Source organism: Martes martes, assembly GCF_963455335.1.
Source record: "Martes martes genome assembly, chromosome: 13".
NCBI lineage: Eukaryota > Metazoa > Chordata > Mammalia > Carnivora > Mustelidae > Martes > Martes martes.
Window position 1 is genome coordinate 39,924,044 of NC_137901.1, and position 18,978 is coordinate 39,943,021.

Sequence of the window (18,978 nt, forward strand, 5' to 3'; positions counted from 1 at the left end):
AAATATGGAGAGCTGTTCAAGTGCCAAGAGCACTACAGAAACAATCTAGAGAAATATAAACACTTACAGGAGTGTTCAGAGAGGAAGAGCCAAAGAAAAAGAAAAACTAAGTAATATTAGAGAAGCCAAGTCTAATAAGCTATCAAAGAGAAATAATAAAAAGATGAAAGTAAAACTGTCACCAAACTATTAAGCTAAACTTTCTTCTTTAAATAAGGAATCAAAACCCATCAACAAAATTCACAGCAGAAAAATTCATTACAAAGAAATAATCATGCATAAAAATGATGATACTTGAGTGAAAGAAATGAAGTAGAACATTATTGGAAGGTAAATTAGTCAAATATGCTGGCTAATTTAACAATTAATTATAAATAAAACATAAACATAGAATATTAAAAGATCTTGAGCAACCAAGATGCACAAATGAACGCTGTATTTAGACGGAAGGGATAAAATAAGGCAGAATTTCAAAGCCCACTCGCTAATTAAATAACTAAAACAGTAAGAATGTGGTAATACCACATACCAACCAGAGCTACTAAAATGAAAAAGGTAGAAAATACAAGTGTGGAGGAGGATGTGAACCAACCTAAATTCCCATTTGATCTATGATACAAAACCATTTGGAAAACTGACAGTATCTACTATAAACCAGTTATTTCTTTCTATGTTTATACCCAACAGAACTGCATATATGATCAGAAGAAATTTCCAAGAAGTTCACAGCTACAATAGCAGTAACAGCCAAAAGCTGAAAATTATACAAATGTCCATCAAAAGAAGAATGAATAAATTGTAGCATATTCATAAAATGAAAACTGTAAGATATTGTAATGAGAATGAATATGGATGAATGTAACGTTGAGTTAAAGAAGCCAGATGTTAAGAGTAAAACTACATGCTTCTATTTTAATGAAGTATAAAACATGCTTAAATGTTGAATGGGTTTTTACTAAAAAGTAGAAACAAATAGAGTAATTTCTATTCACCACTTTAAAAATATTGGCAGTGGCTATAAATATAAGACTTAAAGGCACAAAATACAGAAAAGCAAGAAATAAAAATCACTTTAGAAGACAAACTGTTTTGTTAGAAAATACTCAAAGAGCCCCCAAAATTATAACACATAACAACTGTACAATATAAACTCTCCAAATAATAATGTTACTAAAGATTATTGACAGTGTCAAAAAATGAAAAATATTCATATAAAAAACTTTAAAAAATATTCAGTTAAAATTAGCTTTATTTTTAAATTTTTTTTTATTTTATTTTAGGACTTTATTCAAAATGTAGACATAAATGAAGAAACAAAAATTTCTAGTGGAAACAAACATAATAAAGTAATAAAGGCAAAACAGGGTTTTATTAAAAAGATACTGAAACATCTTACACACTGGCAAGAATATATCTTAAAAAGCAAAAATGGGGGCACCTGGGTGGCTCAGTGGGTTAAAGCCTCTGCCTTCAGCTCAGGTCATGATCTCAGGGTCCTGGGATCGAGCCCAGTGTCGGGCTCTCTGCTCAGCCAGGAGCCTGCTTCCCCCTCCCTCTCTGCCTGCCTCTCTGCCTACTTGTGATCTCTCTCTGTCAAATAAATAAATAAATTCTAAAAAAAAAAAAGAAAGAAAGAAAGAAAAGCAAAAATGGGGTGCCTCCTGAGTCAATTCGTAGAGCACATGACTTAGTCTCAGGTTGTCAAGTCTCATGTATGGCACAGAATTTACTTAAAATTAAAAAAAAAATTTTTTTAAGCAAAAATGATTAACAAAAATGCAAAAGTGATTTAACAGGGGAAAAGACAGACTTCTATAAATGATGCTAGAGCTATTTGATGTCCATAGGCACAAAAATGAACCTCAATCTAAGTCTGCCACCTTATACAAAAATTAACTTGGAACAGGTCAGACAGTAGTAAACTGGGAAATTGGCATACACTCACTTTCTAATGCCCAGAAAAAGTGAGTATTACCTTATATTACAACAGTTCTGATTAAAGTTAAGGATTTGGGGATGGGGAAATTAGGTGGGAGTACACCAGATGGGTTCTAAATGCCATCACAAGTGTCTTTGTAAGAGAGGCAAAGGGAGATTTGACACAGATACCTGGGAGAAGGCCATGTTCAGATGAAAGGAGAGATTAGAATGGTGTGGCCATGTTCAGATGAAAGGAGAGATTAGTATGGTGTGGCCCCCAGGGCTTCAGGAGGCCTTTATCACACCTTGATTTGGGCCCAATGCAATTAGTTTCAGACTTCTACTCTCTAGAACTATGAGAAAATAAATTTCTGGGGACAGTTGATTAAGCATCTGCCTTCAGCTCAGGTCATGATCCCAGGGTCCTGGGATGGAGTCCCACATCAGGCTCCTCACTCAGCCAGGAGCCTGCTTCTATCCCTGCTTAATGCTCTCCCTTTGTACTCTCCCTCTCTCTCTGGCAACTAAATAAATAAAATCTTAAAAAAAAAAAAAAACTGAAGAAGAAAAATTTCTGTTGTTATAAGCCACCAAGGTTGTGGCAATTTGTTACAGCAGCCCTAGGAAACTAATACACAGAATTAAATGTAAAATATTAAACTACAAAACTTTTGGAAAAAAAAATAGGAGAAAATATTCACAATCACAAAGTCAGATTTTCTATTTAGAATAGAAAATAGATTCTAAATAGAAAAAAATGATAAAGTGGACTCCATAAAAACTGAGAACAATTTGCTAAGCAAAAGACTACTAAAGATTACTAAAAGGATAAAAAGACAAACTATAGACTGGAAACATTTTGAACTCACTTACCTAACAAAGGTACAGTTATCTAGAATACATAAGGAAGTCTCAAAGCTCAACAGTGAAAAAGGAAACAACCTAGGGGTGCCTGGGTGGCTCAGTCAGTTGAGCTTCCTACTCTTGATTTTGGCTCAGGTCATATATCTCAGGTGGATATCAACCACCACAGGATGGGCTCCACGCTCAGTGGTGAGTCTGCCAGAGATTCTTTCTCCCTCCCTCTGTGCCCCTCCCCCCACTCACTGTCACTCACTCTCTCAAATGAATAAATCTTTTTTTTAAAAAGGCAATCTATGGGATGCCTGGGTGGCTCAGTCAGTTAATTATCTGTGTTTGGCTTGGGGCATGATCCCAGGGTCCTGGGTCCAAGTCCCACATCAGGCTCCCTGCTCAGTGGGGAGTCTACTTCTCCCTCTGCCTGCCACTCCCCCTGCTTGTGCGCCCGCTCTCTCTGGCAAATAAATAAGCAAAATCTTTTAAAGAAATAAAAAATAAAAAGGCAAACTAATTAAAACATGGGCAAAAGATATGAGGAAACAAGATTTTACATTAAGACACTACAGATGATAAGTACACAAAAAGATGTTCAACATCATTAGCCTTTCGGGAAATACAATTTAAAATCATGAGCTATCACTATATACCTACTGAAATGGCTAAAATTTTAAAATACAACACAAAATGCTGGTGAGGATATAAAGAAACCGGATCACTCATACAATGCTGGTGGGAATGTAAAATGGTTCAGACACTATGGAAAACAGTTTGGCATTTAAAAAACAAAACAAAAAAACATACAACTACCACATGACCCATAATTGCATTCTTCAGCATTTATCCCAGAGAAACAAAGGCTTACTTTCACACAAAAACTTGTACCTGAATATTTATAGCAACTTTATTTGTAACAGTAAAAAACTGGCTATTCCAGACGTCCTTTGGTGGGTGAATGGTTAATTAAAGGTGGTACATTCATACCATGCATACATGTATACTCAGCAAAAAGGAACGACTGATACACACAACAACCTGAATCTCCAGAAAATTATGCTGAGTGAAAAGAGAAATCCCAAAAGGTTACATAGTATTTGATTACACTTACATAACATTACAGCACATAACATTCTTTTTTGGTAATAGCTCTGTTGAGATATAATTCACGTACCGTATAATCACCCATTCTGTACTAATATTTAAAGAGTTGTTCAATACATAAGATTCTTTTTTCTTAATAAAGATTTTATTTATTTGACAAAGAGCGAGACAGTGAGAGAGGGAACACGAGCAAGGGGAGCGGGAGAGGGAGAAGCAGGCTCCCGGCTGAGCAGGGAGCCCACCATGGAGCTCCATCCCAGGATCCAGGGATCCTGACCTGAGACAAAGGCAGACACTTAACGACTGAGCCATCCAGGCACCCCAATACATAAGATTCTTGAAATGACAAAATTATGGAAATAGAGAACACAAGAATGTTAGTGCTTGCCAAAAGTTAAGGAAGGGCAGGGCGATAGGAAAAGTGGGTGTGGCCCCTTTTGGCCATCCCAAAAGGGCTTTATGAAGGATCTTCGTGGTGATGGAAATGTTCAAAATCTTTACTCCACTGGAACAGATATTCTAATTATATTTATAAGATGTTACCATTGGGAGAAACTGGGTCACAGTACATGGGATTTCTGTATTATTCCTTACAACTATATGTGAATCTACAATGATTTCAAATAAATTATATAAACTTAAAAATAAAAAATTATATAAGAGAAAAATAATAAACCTATCCTACCAGACTTCTAAAAATTATGCCCATAGACCAAAAAGCATACTAAACTCGATAAAAATGTATTAAGTACTTACTACACAACAGACATTGGGCTTCTAATAGGCAGCAGAAGTGACAAAATCCCTACCCCAATGGTGCTTATAGCATTATGTGTAGGCAGGTACTTGTAGAAGGATTTTGTGTATACACTATATCCCCCCTCAAAATTTAATAAGTAATATTAAAAACAGAAAAAGTAATGAAAGGGAAAAATCTCTAATAATCAAATTATTTTAAGAATTCAAATATCATATGATTTCACTCATATGGAATTTAAGAAACAAATGAGCACTGGGGGAAAAAAAGGAGAAAACTAAGAAACAATCTTTTTTTTTTTAAGATTTTATTTATTTGACGGAGAGAGACAGCAAGAGAAGGAATAGAAGTAGGGGGAGTGGGAGAGGGAGAAGCAGGCTTCCCGCCCAGCAGGGAGCTCGATGCAGGGGCTCGATCCCAGGACCCCAAGGGATCATGACCCGAGCCAAAGGCAGGCGCTTAATGACTGAGCCACCCAGGTGCCCCAAGAAACAAACTCTTACCTACAGAGAACACGTGATAGCTACTAAAGGGGAGGTTAGTGGGAGGATGGGTTAAACAGGTGATGAGGATTAAGGAGTGCACTTGTGATGAACACAGGATGTTGTGTGAAGCGCTGAATCACTATAGTGTATATGTGAATCGAATATTACACTGTCTGTTACCTAAGTGGAATTTAAATAAAATCTAAATAAATAAATAAATAATTTTTTTAAAAAAGATATTCTTTATTTATTTGACAGACAGAGATCACAAGTAGAAAAGAGGCAGGCAGAGAGAGAGAGAAGGAAGCAGGCTCCCTGCTGAGCAGAAAGCCCAATGCAGGGCTTGATCCCAGGATCCTGGGATCATGACCTGAGTGGAAGGCAGAGGTTTTAATGCACTGAGCCAGCCGCCCAGGCACCCCTAACTAAATAAATTTTTAAAAAAGAATTCAAATATACTAAAAAGGTTTTTAAAAACAATGGAAAAAGAATGCCCTTGAAGAAATACTGAAGTGAAATGAGTAAGAATGGCAAATTAAGATTCAAAGGCACACACATTAAATATTTCAGTAGACTCCAAGTAGGTCCAAAAATTGGAAAAATTTTTTAAGAGATTCAACAAATAAAACTGAGTATCATCATAAACTTAAAGAGAATCAAATATCTCAAATCTGAATATATAAAATATAATACACAAAAGCAAAGCACTAAATAGAAAACCATCTCCAATCTGAATGTATAAGATAATGAAATACACAAAAGAAAAGCACTAAATAGAAAAAACAATGTAAAGTAATAAATATACAATAATCACTAAAATATAGCCATAGAAATGATCACAATATACTTAGAGCACTCTTGGAATAGTAAAAATATAAAAACTTAATATAGAAAAATGCACAAAGCCTTGCCAGCGACTAAAAAAACCAGATTTTAAAGTAACTTCTAGACACCATTTTGAGGGGTGCCTGGGTAGCTCATTTGGTTACGTGTCTGCCTTTGGCTCAGATCATGATCCCAGGGTCCTGGGATACAGTCCCCCATCAGGCTCAGCAGGAAGTCTGCTTCTCCCTCTCCCCTCCCCTCTGCTCCTGCCTGCTCTTTCCCTCTCCCTCAATAAAATCTTTAAAAAAAAAACAGACACCACTTTGTACTTTCCTTTTTTTAAAAGATTTTATTTACTTATTTGGTAGAGAGAGAGAGAAAGCTCCTAGGAGAAGGGGGAAGGGACAGAGGGAGAGGGAAAAGCAGACTCTCCACTGAGCAGGGAGCCCCACAGGGGGCTCAATCCCAGGATCCTGAGATCATGACCTGAGCAGAAAGCAGATGATTAACCAACTGAGCCACGCAAGTGCCCCTAGAAAAAAATGCTAAAAAAAAAAAAAAAAAAAAGTTGGCAAAGATGTCAGAATATAGATATACTTTTATTGTACTAATGGCATTTTGCAAGTTACCCCAATTTTGTGCAAGGATTATAACATTTATACAAATAACAGTAACTATTTATTGAGTACTTAAAATGTGGTAGGTAGAGTTCCAGATACTTTATATTCATTACCTTGAATTCTTTAAAAATAATACTGTAAATACTTTAAATGGTCCTTTATTTTACAGTTGAGGAAACTAAGGCTTAAAAAATGAAAAGTTAAGAAGCCTGTAAGAGGGTGAAGGGTAAAAGATACTTCTTCACTAAAATACAAGGCCCTGTGCATTCCCTTCCACTTCAGGGTCTTTGCCTAGAATGTTCCCTCTCCCCAGAATTTTCTATACACAAACATACCCCTCCACAAATTAACACCAAACATCACTTAGATCTCAGAAATGGTCTTTGATTACTTATCCATCTACCCATCAACCACCCTAGATCTGGTCTCCTCCTTATTCTCTCTCCCTCTCAAAACCCATGAGTTTGTAATTACAAGTTTATCTGAGTGTTTTTTTTTTATTTTTTTAAAGATTTTGTTTATTTATTTGATAGACAAAGATCACAAGTAGGCAGAGAGGCAGGCAGAGAGAGAGGAGGAAGCAGGCTTCCTGCCAAGCAGAGAGCCCGATGCAGGGCTCGATCCCAGGACCCCGGGATCATGACCTGAGCTGAAGGCAGAGGCTTTAACCCACTGAGCCACCCAGGTGCCCCTATCTGAGTGTTTATTTGAATTAAAATATGTCTTACCAACACCAGCTTCAAGGGGAGTTATCATATCTCTCTGTTCACCACTGTATGCCCAGCACTATAACACAGCTGAGCACCTAGGAGGCATTCATTAATATTGTTAAAGCAATGAATGTCAACTTACCTTAATCCCAAAACTGTTAAATCCCTTAACTCAAAAGACAGAATCCAGTTTTCAAATCAAAACCATAAGGACCTTCCATGTACAAAACACTCCCCTGGAGCTACAATCATCCTTGTGTGACAGAGCTGACAAATTCCCTGTATTTACTCTTTGACCCAGCAATTTCACACTTGTGAGAATTTATCTTACAGGAAAAACTCCCTCTGAGTTTTGCCATGTGAAATGCCATGTGAAATGGCATTTACACAAGTTTAAACACTGCAGCATTTGAAACAGCAAAGACTAGAGATAACCTAATATTCATCAATATGAAATTGGATAAATAATGATACATCAAACAGGGATGCCTGGGTGGCTCAGCCGGTCATGATCCCAGGATCCTGGAATCAAGTCCCACATCAGGCTCCCTGTTCAGTGCAGAGCCTGTTTCTCCCTTTCCCCTTCCCCATCTTGTGCTCACATGTGCTCTCTCTCTCTGTCTCTCTGACAAATAAATAAAATCTTTTAAAAAATTGACACATCAAACCATGTAATACCAGAACACTAAATATGAAGTCAGGGATTTTTTAACTCATTTGTTGAATATTATAGCCCTAGCATCTACAATACTACTAGCTCATAATGGCCACTCAATGTTGGTTGAATAAATGAAGAAAACTACAACCAAAATACGTATACAAGTACTGATATAGAATGATCTCCAAAATAACATGAAAACAGCATGGTACAAAAGAATGCATACAGAATGCTGTTCTTTCTGTGAAAAACAAAAAAATATATTTATAATCTTGTTTATATACACATCTCTGGAAGGATATGAAGGTAATAATGATTGTGGGAAAGAGAGGTATTATTTCCTATTGTACCTTTAAAACTGTGAATTACAATGTTCTCTGTTCACAATAATGCCTTTGGTATTAAATGTCTGGACCAAAAAACTTGAAATAGATTCCTTTCCACTTATGATAAATCTAGCTTTTGGTGTTAGATGCTATAGTTATCAAACGAACAATAATTTTACACTTGTATAGCTTTTGAAAACTGTAAAACAAGTAACAAGATTATTATTATTCACAAACATTACCTAATTTGGTCCTTGCAACAATCCTGTGAATATATGTTGTTTCTACCCATTTCACAGACAAGAAAATAGGCTGAAAAGAAGTTAAATGACTTGAAGTAACACAGATAATAAGCTATGGCCTCCTAAGACAAACCCATTCATTCCTCTACTCAATACAAAATGTGTATAGTAGACTCCAGTAGGAAAAAGGAGACATAGGTTGCTGCCTTTATAGAGCTTACAGTGAGAAGGACATTAGTCAAATCATCTGATTCCAAAAATGTTATGATTATAAACTGTGAAGAGTGCAAAGGAGAATTACTGAGTTCTTTTGTCTTCAAGTCTATCATTTCTTCCTCTGTACTACCAAGCACCAAGTTTCCTCAGATACAAAACTTGCTTATTTCCCATCTCCCTTTGGCTGGACTGCTTGAATTTGCTAAATAGAACCTGTTTCAAAACAAAGTAGAAGGTATAGGAAAAAGAGGCAAATCAAAATTACTACAACTATTTTGATGTATCAAAGCTTGCATCTTTAGGATAGTGCATTACCCAAAAACAACTTAAAAGGTTATTTTTAAGTTTCCTTCAATTTTAAAATAACAGACACCAGATGAATTTCTATTCTTACCCACTCTCCTAACAAAAGGCGGATAAACAGACATTGGAAGAGAAAAAACTTTCCCATCTATACTGAATTTAGTACTAATTAAAAATTCAGCATTTTTTTAATAGTTAAAATTTGTAAGGACAAATATCCCAAAGAGACTATCACAGGAAAAAGTTATAGGTGCCTGGGTGGCTCAGTCAGTTAAGTGTCCAATCAGGTCATGATCTCAGGGTTGTGAGATTGAGCCCCAGTGGGCTCACACTAAGCATGGAGCCTCCTTGGGGTTCTCTCTCTCCCTCTGCCCCTCCCCTCTTCTCCTGCATGCGTGCACACTCTCTCTGTTAAAAAAAAAAAAGAAAGAAAAAGGTCATAAAACAGTACCTGTAATATCATCCCACCTAGTCGATCAAATATTAATAGGTACATGACAGAAAAATAAAGATACATAAATCAGTTAAACCCATCAGTCAACCAGCCAACCTTTAGAAAGGATACATCACATTGATCACAAATGCCATCAGGATGCTGTGACTGTGAGTTTCACTTCATTCCTTACATCTTTTTGCACTCTGCATTATGTCATTATGTCACTTTTATAAACAAAAATAAAACTTTTAATTATGGAAAGAAAAAGGTTGCAATTGTCAAAGTAAGTTTTTGGTATTCTTGAGAATGGGTTTTTTGGTTTCTTATACTACTGAAGAATAGTTGACATAAAATGTTATATTAGTCTTAGGTATACAACATAATGATTGGATGCATTACTCAATGCCTACCACAATAAATGTAGTCACCATCTGCCTCCACACAGTATTATTACATTATTATTGACTATATTCCCTATGCTGTACTTTTCAACCCCAGGATTTATTTTCTAACTAGAAGTTGTACCTCTTAATCCTCCCTACACTTATATAGGCCATCCCCCAATGGCAATCAGAGTCTGTTCTCTGTATCTATGGGTCTATTACTATTTATATGTACTTTTGTTTCTTAGATTCCACATGTAAGTGAAATCACACATGGTATTTGTCTTTCTCTGTCTGTCTTATTTCACTTAGCATAATACCTCTAGGTCGATCCATACAGTCACAAACGGCAAGATCTCATCCTTTTTTATGGCTGAATAATATTCCTTGTGTATTTTTATATACACAAATGTCTACATATACATACCTATAATGCAGACACACACACCTTATTTAAAAATCTAGCACAGGGGTGCCTGGGTGGCTCAGTGGGTTAAAGCCGCTGCCTTCGGCTCAGGTCATGATCCCAGCGTCCTGGGATCGAGCCCTGCATCGGCCTCTCTACTCAGCAGGGAGCCTGCTTCCTCCCTTCTCTCTGCCTGCCTCTGCCTACTTGTGATCTGTCTGTCAAATAAATAAATAAAATCTTTAAAAAAATAAAAAATAAAAAATAAAAATCTAGCACATTTTATCTTCCTAATCTATAGTCAAAATCATTCCCCAAAAGAACAAACTTAAGAAAAAAAAATCAGTTTAAGTTAGTCTTTGGGGCTTAAAACTAAGTCAACCTTCTGTTACACAAATAAATAGCATAGTTGTTTTCTAATTATGTCATTTTATAAATATTTGTCAAGCGAATTTGGATAAAGTCTTAAAACACTTAAGAAAAAAGTCTGGAGCAGCATTTATTAAATCAGCAAGAACCTATCTGTCTGACTTTAAGAATTACAAGAAGTCCACAGGAAAGAAGAAATTTTAAAAGTATGTATTTAGAGCATGACTGCTCAAACAACAAGGTATCAATAAAGTTGTTCAAATGATAAGAAATGTGGGGCTCAGTTGGTTAAGCCTGTGCCTTAGGCTCAGGTAATGATCCCAGGGTCCTAGGATTAAATCCCCCATCCCGGCTCCCTTCTCAGTGGGAAGCCAGCTTCTCCTTCTGCCCCTCCCCACCCCACATTCTCTAGTGCACACATATGTGCTCATGCTCACTCTCTCTCTCAAATAAATAAAATTTTTAAAAATAAATAAAATAAAATGACAAGAAATATAAACTGAAAATTTAGGAGCTGGACAACCCAAAGCAGGTGGATAGAGAATCATACAATACGTGCCTAGTAAGAAGTAAAAGCTGATTTATACAGCTCATTTTTAAAGATGCCTCCTAACAGAGATGCCCCAAAACAGATTAGATTCCATCTTTAAGGGGTGCCTGGGTGGCTTAGCCGGTTAAGCATCTGCCTTTGGCTGAGGTAATGATCCCAGGGTCTTGGAATCCAGCCCCACTTCAAGCTCCCTGCCTCACTGGGAGCCTGCCTCATTCCTCTCCCTCTGCTCTTCCCCACCCCCTTGTTCTCTTCTCTCTCTCACTCTCTCTCTCAATAAATAAATTCTTTAAAAAAAAAAAAAGATTCCATCTTTAAGAGTTCAGCAAGGCATCAACTTATTACATGTAATTTTCATTGTGATGGAGCTTACTTTTAACCATGTACAAAAGTTATTCCCTTAATCACTCAAAACAGGAAAGAGGAGAGGTTTGGTTCAAGGAGACTTTGAAGATTACAAATGAAAACAGAGAAAGAAATACCTTATGACTATGCCAGTTTGTACCTTCTTCTGAAACTTTGCTTTGACTACCTGGTCAATTTTAATATTCCCTTTTTTTAAAAGATTTTATTTATTTATTAGAGAGAGAGAACATGAGCAAGGGGAGGGAGAAGAACATGAGCAAAGGAAGAGGGAGAAGCAGGTTCCCTGTTGAGGGACCCTGGAATGATGATCTGAGCTGAAGGCAAACAGACTGACAGCCATCCAGGCACCCCTCAACTTTAATATTCTTACTTCATCTTTACTTGCTTTCTAAAATACTACAACTGATCACTCTAAAGTAACTAACATTGCTTCCTTAAAATTCTTCTCAGTTTCCATACTGTCACACTCTATGCGGGATTTCTTCCTATCCTGTCCATTCCTTCTCAGGCTGCACTTTTCTCCACTCCAGATTTAAATATGCATTCTCCAGCACTTTGTCCTATCTAGGCCAGCTGCTATATTACAACTTACAGACCTCCCTCAGTGGCTACATCCATACTCACAGCTTTAGTTCCATGTATTCCAAACCACATACATACACTTAACTGCTGGGCATCATCAGATCTTATGTGATCTCTTTAAAATGTCAGGAATCTCTCCTCTCCATTCCCACTATCATTACCTTGATTTAGGTTCTAACCCCCTCTCTCTCAGACACAGCAATGAATCATCTATCCCTTCACTAGTCTCACCACTACACCAAGCTGGGTCCTGCTAATAAAGTAAACTTTCTAAAATTGAAACGTGATCGTGCTGCTCCTCTGACAAAAATTATTGAGTAGGTCTCTATGACTTTCAGGAAAAAGCTCAAACTAGCTTACACAGAAAGTTCCTGCCAATATCTCTAAACTCTATCTCTACTACACTCATCCTTTGGCTTCAGCCTGAAAACAGGCATCCTGTGTAACCCCTCCGTGTGTCTGCATATGATGTAAACCCAATAAGGGTATTCCCCAACAAACCCTGAATAACTAATTCTGACCTAAAGTATTACCACATTCAGGAAATCTCCCCTTTAGTCATAGGCTGATTTAGAAGCTGCTCTCTATGCTCACATAAAATTTTCCTCCTAAGTCACTTCCATATCAGTCACATTCATGCTTAGGTCTTCTCCATTAGACTATTAACAGTCCCCAGGGAAACAGCACTTTGTATTCTTTGTACCTGACATACGAAAACATTCAACAATTGCTGTTTGAAGGGATAAATGGGGATTATATAGAAATTTATATTATGGTGAAGTTATTCTAATGATAATGAACTTGTTCCTTTCATTAGAATAGTCAGTGGGCAAATCCTCTGCTGTCACTGAAAAAGCCATGAAAATTTTTCATTTTCTAACAGATCCATAGTGACCCAAAACACTTACCACCTCATTTCTTACTATCTATGAATCAAAAACTGATTTTGAAACTAAATATATTTTTATTTTTTTTTTTTAAGATTTTACTTATTTATTTGACAGAGATCACAAATAGGCAGAGAGGCAGGCAGAGAGAGAGAGAGGAGGAAGCAGGCTCCCTGCTGAGCAGAGAGCCGGATGCGGGGCTCCATCCCAGGACCCTGGAATCATGACCTGAGCAGAAGGCAGAGGCCTTAACCCACTGAGCCACCCAGGCGCCCCTGAAACTAAATATATTTTTAAAGGCACAGGTTTGTCCTTTGTGAAAAAGGAAGAGCAAATGACATAATAAAACTAGATTATTTTAAATAATCCAAACTCCTTCTAATCAGTCAACTTCCTGTTCCTCCATTATCATCTCTTCCAAATAAAACTCCCCCCACCGCCCACCCCCACTTTTTTTTAATTCATTGAACCTTAGAACAACTGTGTATGTTTGGGGCTCCCGTTGATAAAGGAGGGGGATGGAGGAGGGTGATAAGGCAGCTGAGTTTCCATTCTTCTTATCAAGAAAATCTACTCTACAGTTCACTTCCACATCTACTCTAATCACATCCAAGTCCAATGAGATGATTAGAAAAAGGTCCTCAACAATCATGTCCACTCTCTTTTCCATACAGTTGATGTCAAGCCAAATTAGTCTGATTTAATATGTCCCAAAAGGGAAGTGAACTAGAGCAAACTGCATGGAATTTTGAGGAGAGCTTAAGATTACAATGAGTTCTATGAGGTCAATGACCCAAAGGGTAACTGAAAGGATTCTGTCCAGAAACACCTACTTCCTCTCACTCTGACCTCCAACCTTCCTTTATGTTCACCCACTGCCAGCACAACCACAGGAAAGGCTTCAAGTTGTAATAATGAATACTGACATTAAAGGCCAAAAAGTTAAACACTGTGCACTGAACATCTCAAAGTATTTCTCTAAACAATCTGCATTTGTGGTATCAAATAACAAAGCAATTTCAGACTGTCTTTCATCTCCCATACCAGCAAAACATAACTGGCACAACTCCTATAATGAAGTCACATACTCCTAGCTCACACAACCACCGCAGAATAGGAATAAGGTAAAAAGTGCAGTCAAGATTGATGATCAGAGTGAGGAAAACGGATATCAAACAATAAAAATAAAATACCTGATTAAGAACCCCAAATTCAATCCATTCTTTACAAAATTGTAGAACCTATCTCTCAAAAAGAAAAAAAAAAAGGTCAAAGGAGATACATTTATAAACCTGTTCCACTCTTTTCAGCTATTTCCAAGCACCCAGAACTTTCAAATCTGAGTGTATTTTTTCAAATAAAGATTTCCAGGCTTCACCTGCCAGAAATTCTTTTGTAAATTTGGAATGGAGCTGGGTATTTGTATGTTTACTTAAAAAGTTCCCCCAAGGACTCTGATCAGCAGCCAGGTTTGTCAGATGTGCTATGGATCTTTACAAGAAGGGCTCCTGCCAACCCTTACTGACATTCTAGACGACTGTAAAATTATCGAAGTTCTTCCTATAAATATGCCAAATCAAACAGCACCATGCCACCTCACCTAATCCCTTTGTGTTCTCCCTCACCCCTGGAGTTACTGCCTTATCTTCAGTACATTCCATGAAACTGCAACCTTCCTTTCCTATCTCCACCTTGTAGTAACCAAGTAATAAGCAGGAGGGTAAAACAAAGGGAAACTATCACTTCAATACCCGGAAATCCTGTCAGTTCTAACATATGAGAGAAGAAAACCCATTCTAGATCATTCCAACATGTACCCAATTTTAAAGGAAAAAGAACATTTTCAAGGGTGGTCTGTGAAGCAGGGTTGAAGGGTAAGTTAGGTAAGACTTCTTGGATCTGAAAAGAATAGCCCAAGGTTCTGAAAGAAGGGAAAACTTTAAAGCAGGGCAGGTCACAGAGAGGAGGCAGTGGCGGGGAGCGGGCCCGTGCCGGCACCTTCGGCCGGTTTTGACACTCGACACCCCAGCCTTCACTCAGGTTGCTAAGAAACAAAAAGGCTCCACGTTCCCTGCAATTCCTACTGGCCTGGAGGAAAGAGGGGCCTCCGGGGCCTGAAGACACGACCGGGACGAGCCCGGCCACTACCCCGGGGGCGCGAAAGCAAGGGAGGGATACCCGGGGACAGGGGGCTGGGGCAGAGGGGCCGGCCCAGGAAGCTGGCCCCGAGCTCGGGAGGAGCGCGGGCCGGAACGCGTCCTCCGCGCTGAGGGGAGCTCGGGCAGGTCACGGTGGGCTTTGCTCCAGCCAGGCCGCAGTCGAGGGTCCGGGGCTGGATGCGGGGCCTAAACGACCACCCGGCTCCGCGCTGGGGAAGACGCGTCTACTCACACGTGCTGACAGGCCGCGGTCCTCACGGGCGTTTTGAGCACCTCCTGACAGACAGGGCAGTAGAAATCATCTTCGGTGTAGGACGTGGCGGCGGACAGTTCCTCGGCCATGGCGGGGGATGGGGGATCAAGGAGATGGCGGCAGCGGCGGCAGCGGCGGCGGCGAGAGCGGCCGAGCTGGCGGTGTCGGCCCGGGGCCCGACTCTACGCGAACCCGGAGGGGGAGGGGAATCGCGTCAGGAAGCGGCTCGCGCCAGGAAGGGGGCGGGGCGGAGCGGGGCGGGGCCGAACGCCGAGACGCTAGGTCCGCACGCGCCGGGCAAGGACCGGCCCCTGGGGCTGCCCCTCCCGACGGGGGCAGGCCGGGAAGGCGGTGCCAGGCGGGAGGCGGCGGTGGAGAAATCGGCCGGTGACTTCACTTTCGCTTCCACCCCGGCTTGGAGCAGGCGGGAAGCCGCCCCTCCACCCGGGAAGGAAGGCGACCGCTCAGCCGTCCCCAGCCGGCGGCCGCCCGCACGGGCCGCTCCCTTACCTGCCTCCACGAGGCGGCCGCGGTTCCACCCTCGGCCGTCTTCTCCGCCTCCGACTCCTTTGCCCCCACCCCCACCCCCGTCCCCAACCCCAGCCCGCACAGCCGTCCCACTGCGGGCCTCTACCCACCCAGTTCGGCGGCTGCCTGCCCCGCCCCACACCGCCTCCGCCCCGCCCCTCCACTCTGCTTGCGTAGCGGCTCACTTAGGTGTCCCGGAGTCGCGCCGCTGAGAGATCTGTTTTCCGGGCGCGGTTGGTGGAGAAGTGGCCCTGCGCCGTCCCCGGGCTTCTTGTCCGGCCGCTGCAGCCTTCGCCGCGGAGGCCGGGAGGGGAATGGTGAGCGGAGTGCTCAGTGTTCATCGGCCCGAAAGGGGGCCGGGCCCGAGGCTCATGGTGCACCGGGATCCCACCGCCCCCTCCAGCAGCTCTCCCGCGGCATTGCGCTGCCCGCAGCCAGCCCGGGGTTGTCACCGAACACAAGAGGGCGACGAACGGGGGGACAGAGGAGTGAGGAGAGGGCGGGGTGGGAGGGCGGCCTCCATAGCAACCGGCGCGTGGCACCCGCAGCAGGTTGTGACATAAACCGCTGGGTGCCCACCTGTACTCACCCCCCGCAGTCTCCCTCCAGCGGGATCCCATTTCTCACCGCTTCTATCAAATATATTGGGTTTTTCAGGAATTTTTCCTCAAAAAATACCGTCTAATGTTAAAGGTATGGATGGATGGTCCTTACTGTATGCCCTTGACAGAATGTATGTCAAGATGTGTTACGAATCCCGTTATGGGATTTTGATCCTTTGGGGCACAAGAATTAAAAATAAGCTCCCTTGAGAGGGCTTGAACTTTCGCCCTTAACACAGTCTGAGGAGTTACAGTCTCAAATGCAGTCTTCCACCACCAATACCTTTGCTTTTTTTGATAGCTTTGAAGAAAAGTGAGGTAGGAGCACGGATCTAAGCATTTCACTAATTATTCACTAATTTAAATGTTTCTATTTTTTTCAGTGGGCCCTTGGTTCCCAGATATATCCACACAATTGATAAATCGGGAAGATGGAGTCACAACCACATGAAAGGAGCCAAGGAATATCCGGAACATCACAAAGGATCCTCATTTCGCTTCAGAAAAGAAAAAAAGATTTCATTTCCACCACAGTCTCAGTGAATCATAAACAGAAGCCATTGAATAGTTAATTCAATTCTGTCATTTATTGTCTACATTGTCCTTAGAACTGTTAGATGTTATGCTGGTGTCATGAACTTCACTTTCAACTAGTTTACACTCTGGAGTGCCTAACAATATAAAAGAACAAAAAATGGTATTTGCCAAAATGTTGCTTTTCATAAACAGTGACTATAATGAGGACAGGAAGTGAGATGATTGCATTGGTATGGGTTTAGAGAAAACCTGATGAAGGAAATAGGTCTTAATGTGCATCTTAAAATGACAATTCCTAGAAAAATCCAGAATTGTTTGTCCAATGAACAGCTAATTCCCCTTACCAAACTACAACATTTTGTATTTTTGTTCCCTTTCCTCCCAAGCAAGAATAGTGGAAGCAGACCAGGAAAGCTAATTTTAGCTCCACATTTCCTGGGAGGAGAAAGAGCACTTGACAGGAGGGACACCAAATAGCAGTAGTCTAGGTACTTTTCAAATTCATTTATAAAAATGGTTCTTGGATTTCAAACTTCACCTTTTTCACATTATGACCAAACATATCTCACTCATTTTGACCCCTTTGGAAAGTAAAGTGTATTTTCTGTTGAATAGCGTGTTTCCCTTTACTCACTGGGAATCCTTAACCAGAACTTAATTTTGTGACTTTAATTTTATTTGCTTCATTGTTCCTCTGGCAGCTTATGCCCTAATCCTAACATGTTTGTGTTACTTCTTATACATCCTAAGAAGTCATTTTGGGGGTACGTGTAAGCATATAGTTGTTAGTATGTGGAAATCCATAAAAAATGTGGGTATAATGAAAATGTGGTTACCCTCTGAGTGTTAAGCTTAGACAAATAAACTGTAATGGCCAAAAGACACAATCTGCTGTCTTGGCAGCATTTCCTATGAAAAATTACTTGATATTTTTATGGCAATGTCACAGATTTACTCAAAATCCCTTCAGCTGTGTAAATAAAATATCCTCAGCCTTTGGGTAAAAGGGGGAAAACTCTACATATTATACAACTTGACAAACTTAGTCTGTTGCAATAATTTAATCCATTCCTTTACATTTTGGTTAAAACATTTAAGCTTTTAATATGCCATCTCTCTCAGTGTGCTCCCCTCGAAATGGCATCTGGAAGGATAAGAGGGAGGACAAGGGGTAGCTGACACAAACTTGAGACACTATTAGAGAATCTCAGTCCTGACATCTGCAAGGTCTCCTTTGAATTCTTGCTGGACTATTCTGCAGAGAGGCTAATGTTGACTCCTCTCTGAGATGCAATGTGTGCTGGCCATTCTGCTGATGGTACCTGCTAGTAAAGACTACTCCTGCCTGCCTCAGCTGGGTCAAGGCCCTGTGGCATGCCCTGGTTGATTCAGGATTCAGCTTCACCAACATTATAGAACCCTATGAATCTCTCCTGCAGTCATCTTCCAGTTCCTTGGTCCTCAATATGGAAGGTCCCTCTTGCTCTGCTCTCAACACACCTACTGTCCACGGCATCCCTTGGGGCCCTCTACACTCTCACTCTGGAAGGGAGAGTCATTGCTTCTAAACATTCCGTGTCACTGAATTTGCATGAAGTGGCGACCCCCAGTTTGGTTCTACACGACCTATAAGGCAATGTGCTTTCTGCTCCCCAGCCCTCACCACTCCCCTCAACCTATCTAATACACCTTTCCCCTATTCCACCTCTCTTTTCCAACCACAATCCCTTGGTCTGGAAAGAATGGACCATTCTACCTTGCTGCTTCCTGCTGATTGCCAGCAACACTCCCTTGCAAAATTCTTTAGCCAAGTCCATATGGCCAGGTAATTAACATACTAAAAGAGGAGCTGGATGAATTTAGAAAATTAATTTCTTTCTTCACAAAGCCTGGCTTTGT

General features: G+C 40.4%; 1 protein-coding gene across 3 annotated transcripts in view; it reads right to left on the bottom strand.

The window, feature by feature from the left end:
• The window catches only part of RNF138 (ring finger protein 138), a 39,047-nt gene extending 23,020 nt beyond the window's left edge, over positions 1–16,027 (bottom strand). Inside the window, exons 1-2 of one of the 3 annotated variants that reach the window (XM_080821691.1) lie at positions 15,923–16,027; positions 15,392–15,594 (exon numbers count right to left, since the gene is read on the bottom strand). In XM_080821691.1, coding sequence (XP_080677817.1) covers positions 15,392–15,501 — 110 coding nt within the window. In that variant the 5' untranslated portion in view covers positions 15,502–15,594; positions 15,923–16,027. Of the gene's footprint in view, positions 1–15,391; positions 15,614–15,922 lie in introns of those variants that run through there. The other 2 variants (XM_080821689.1, XM_080821690.1) reach the window with 2 other exon arrangements.
• Between the last annotated feature and the right edge of the window lie 2,951 nt (positions 16,028–18,978).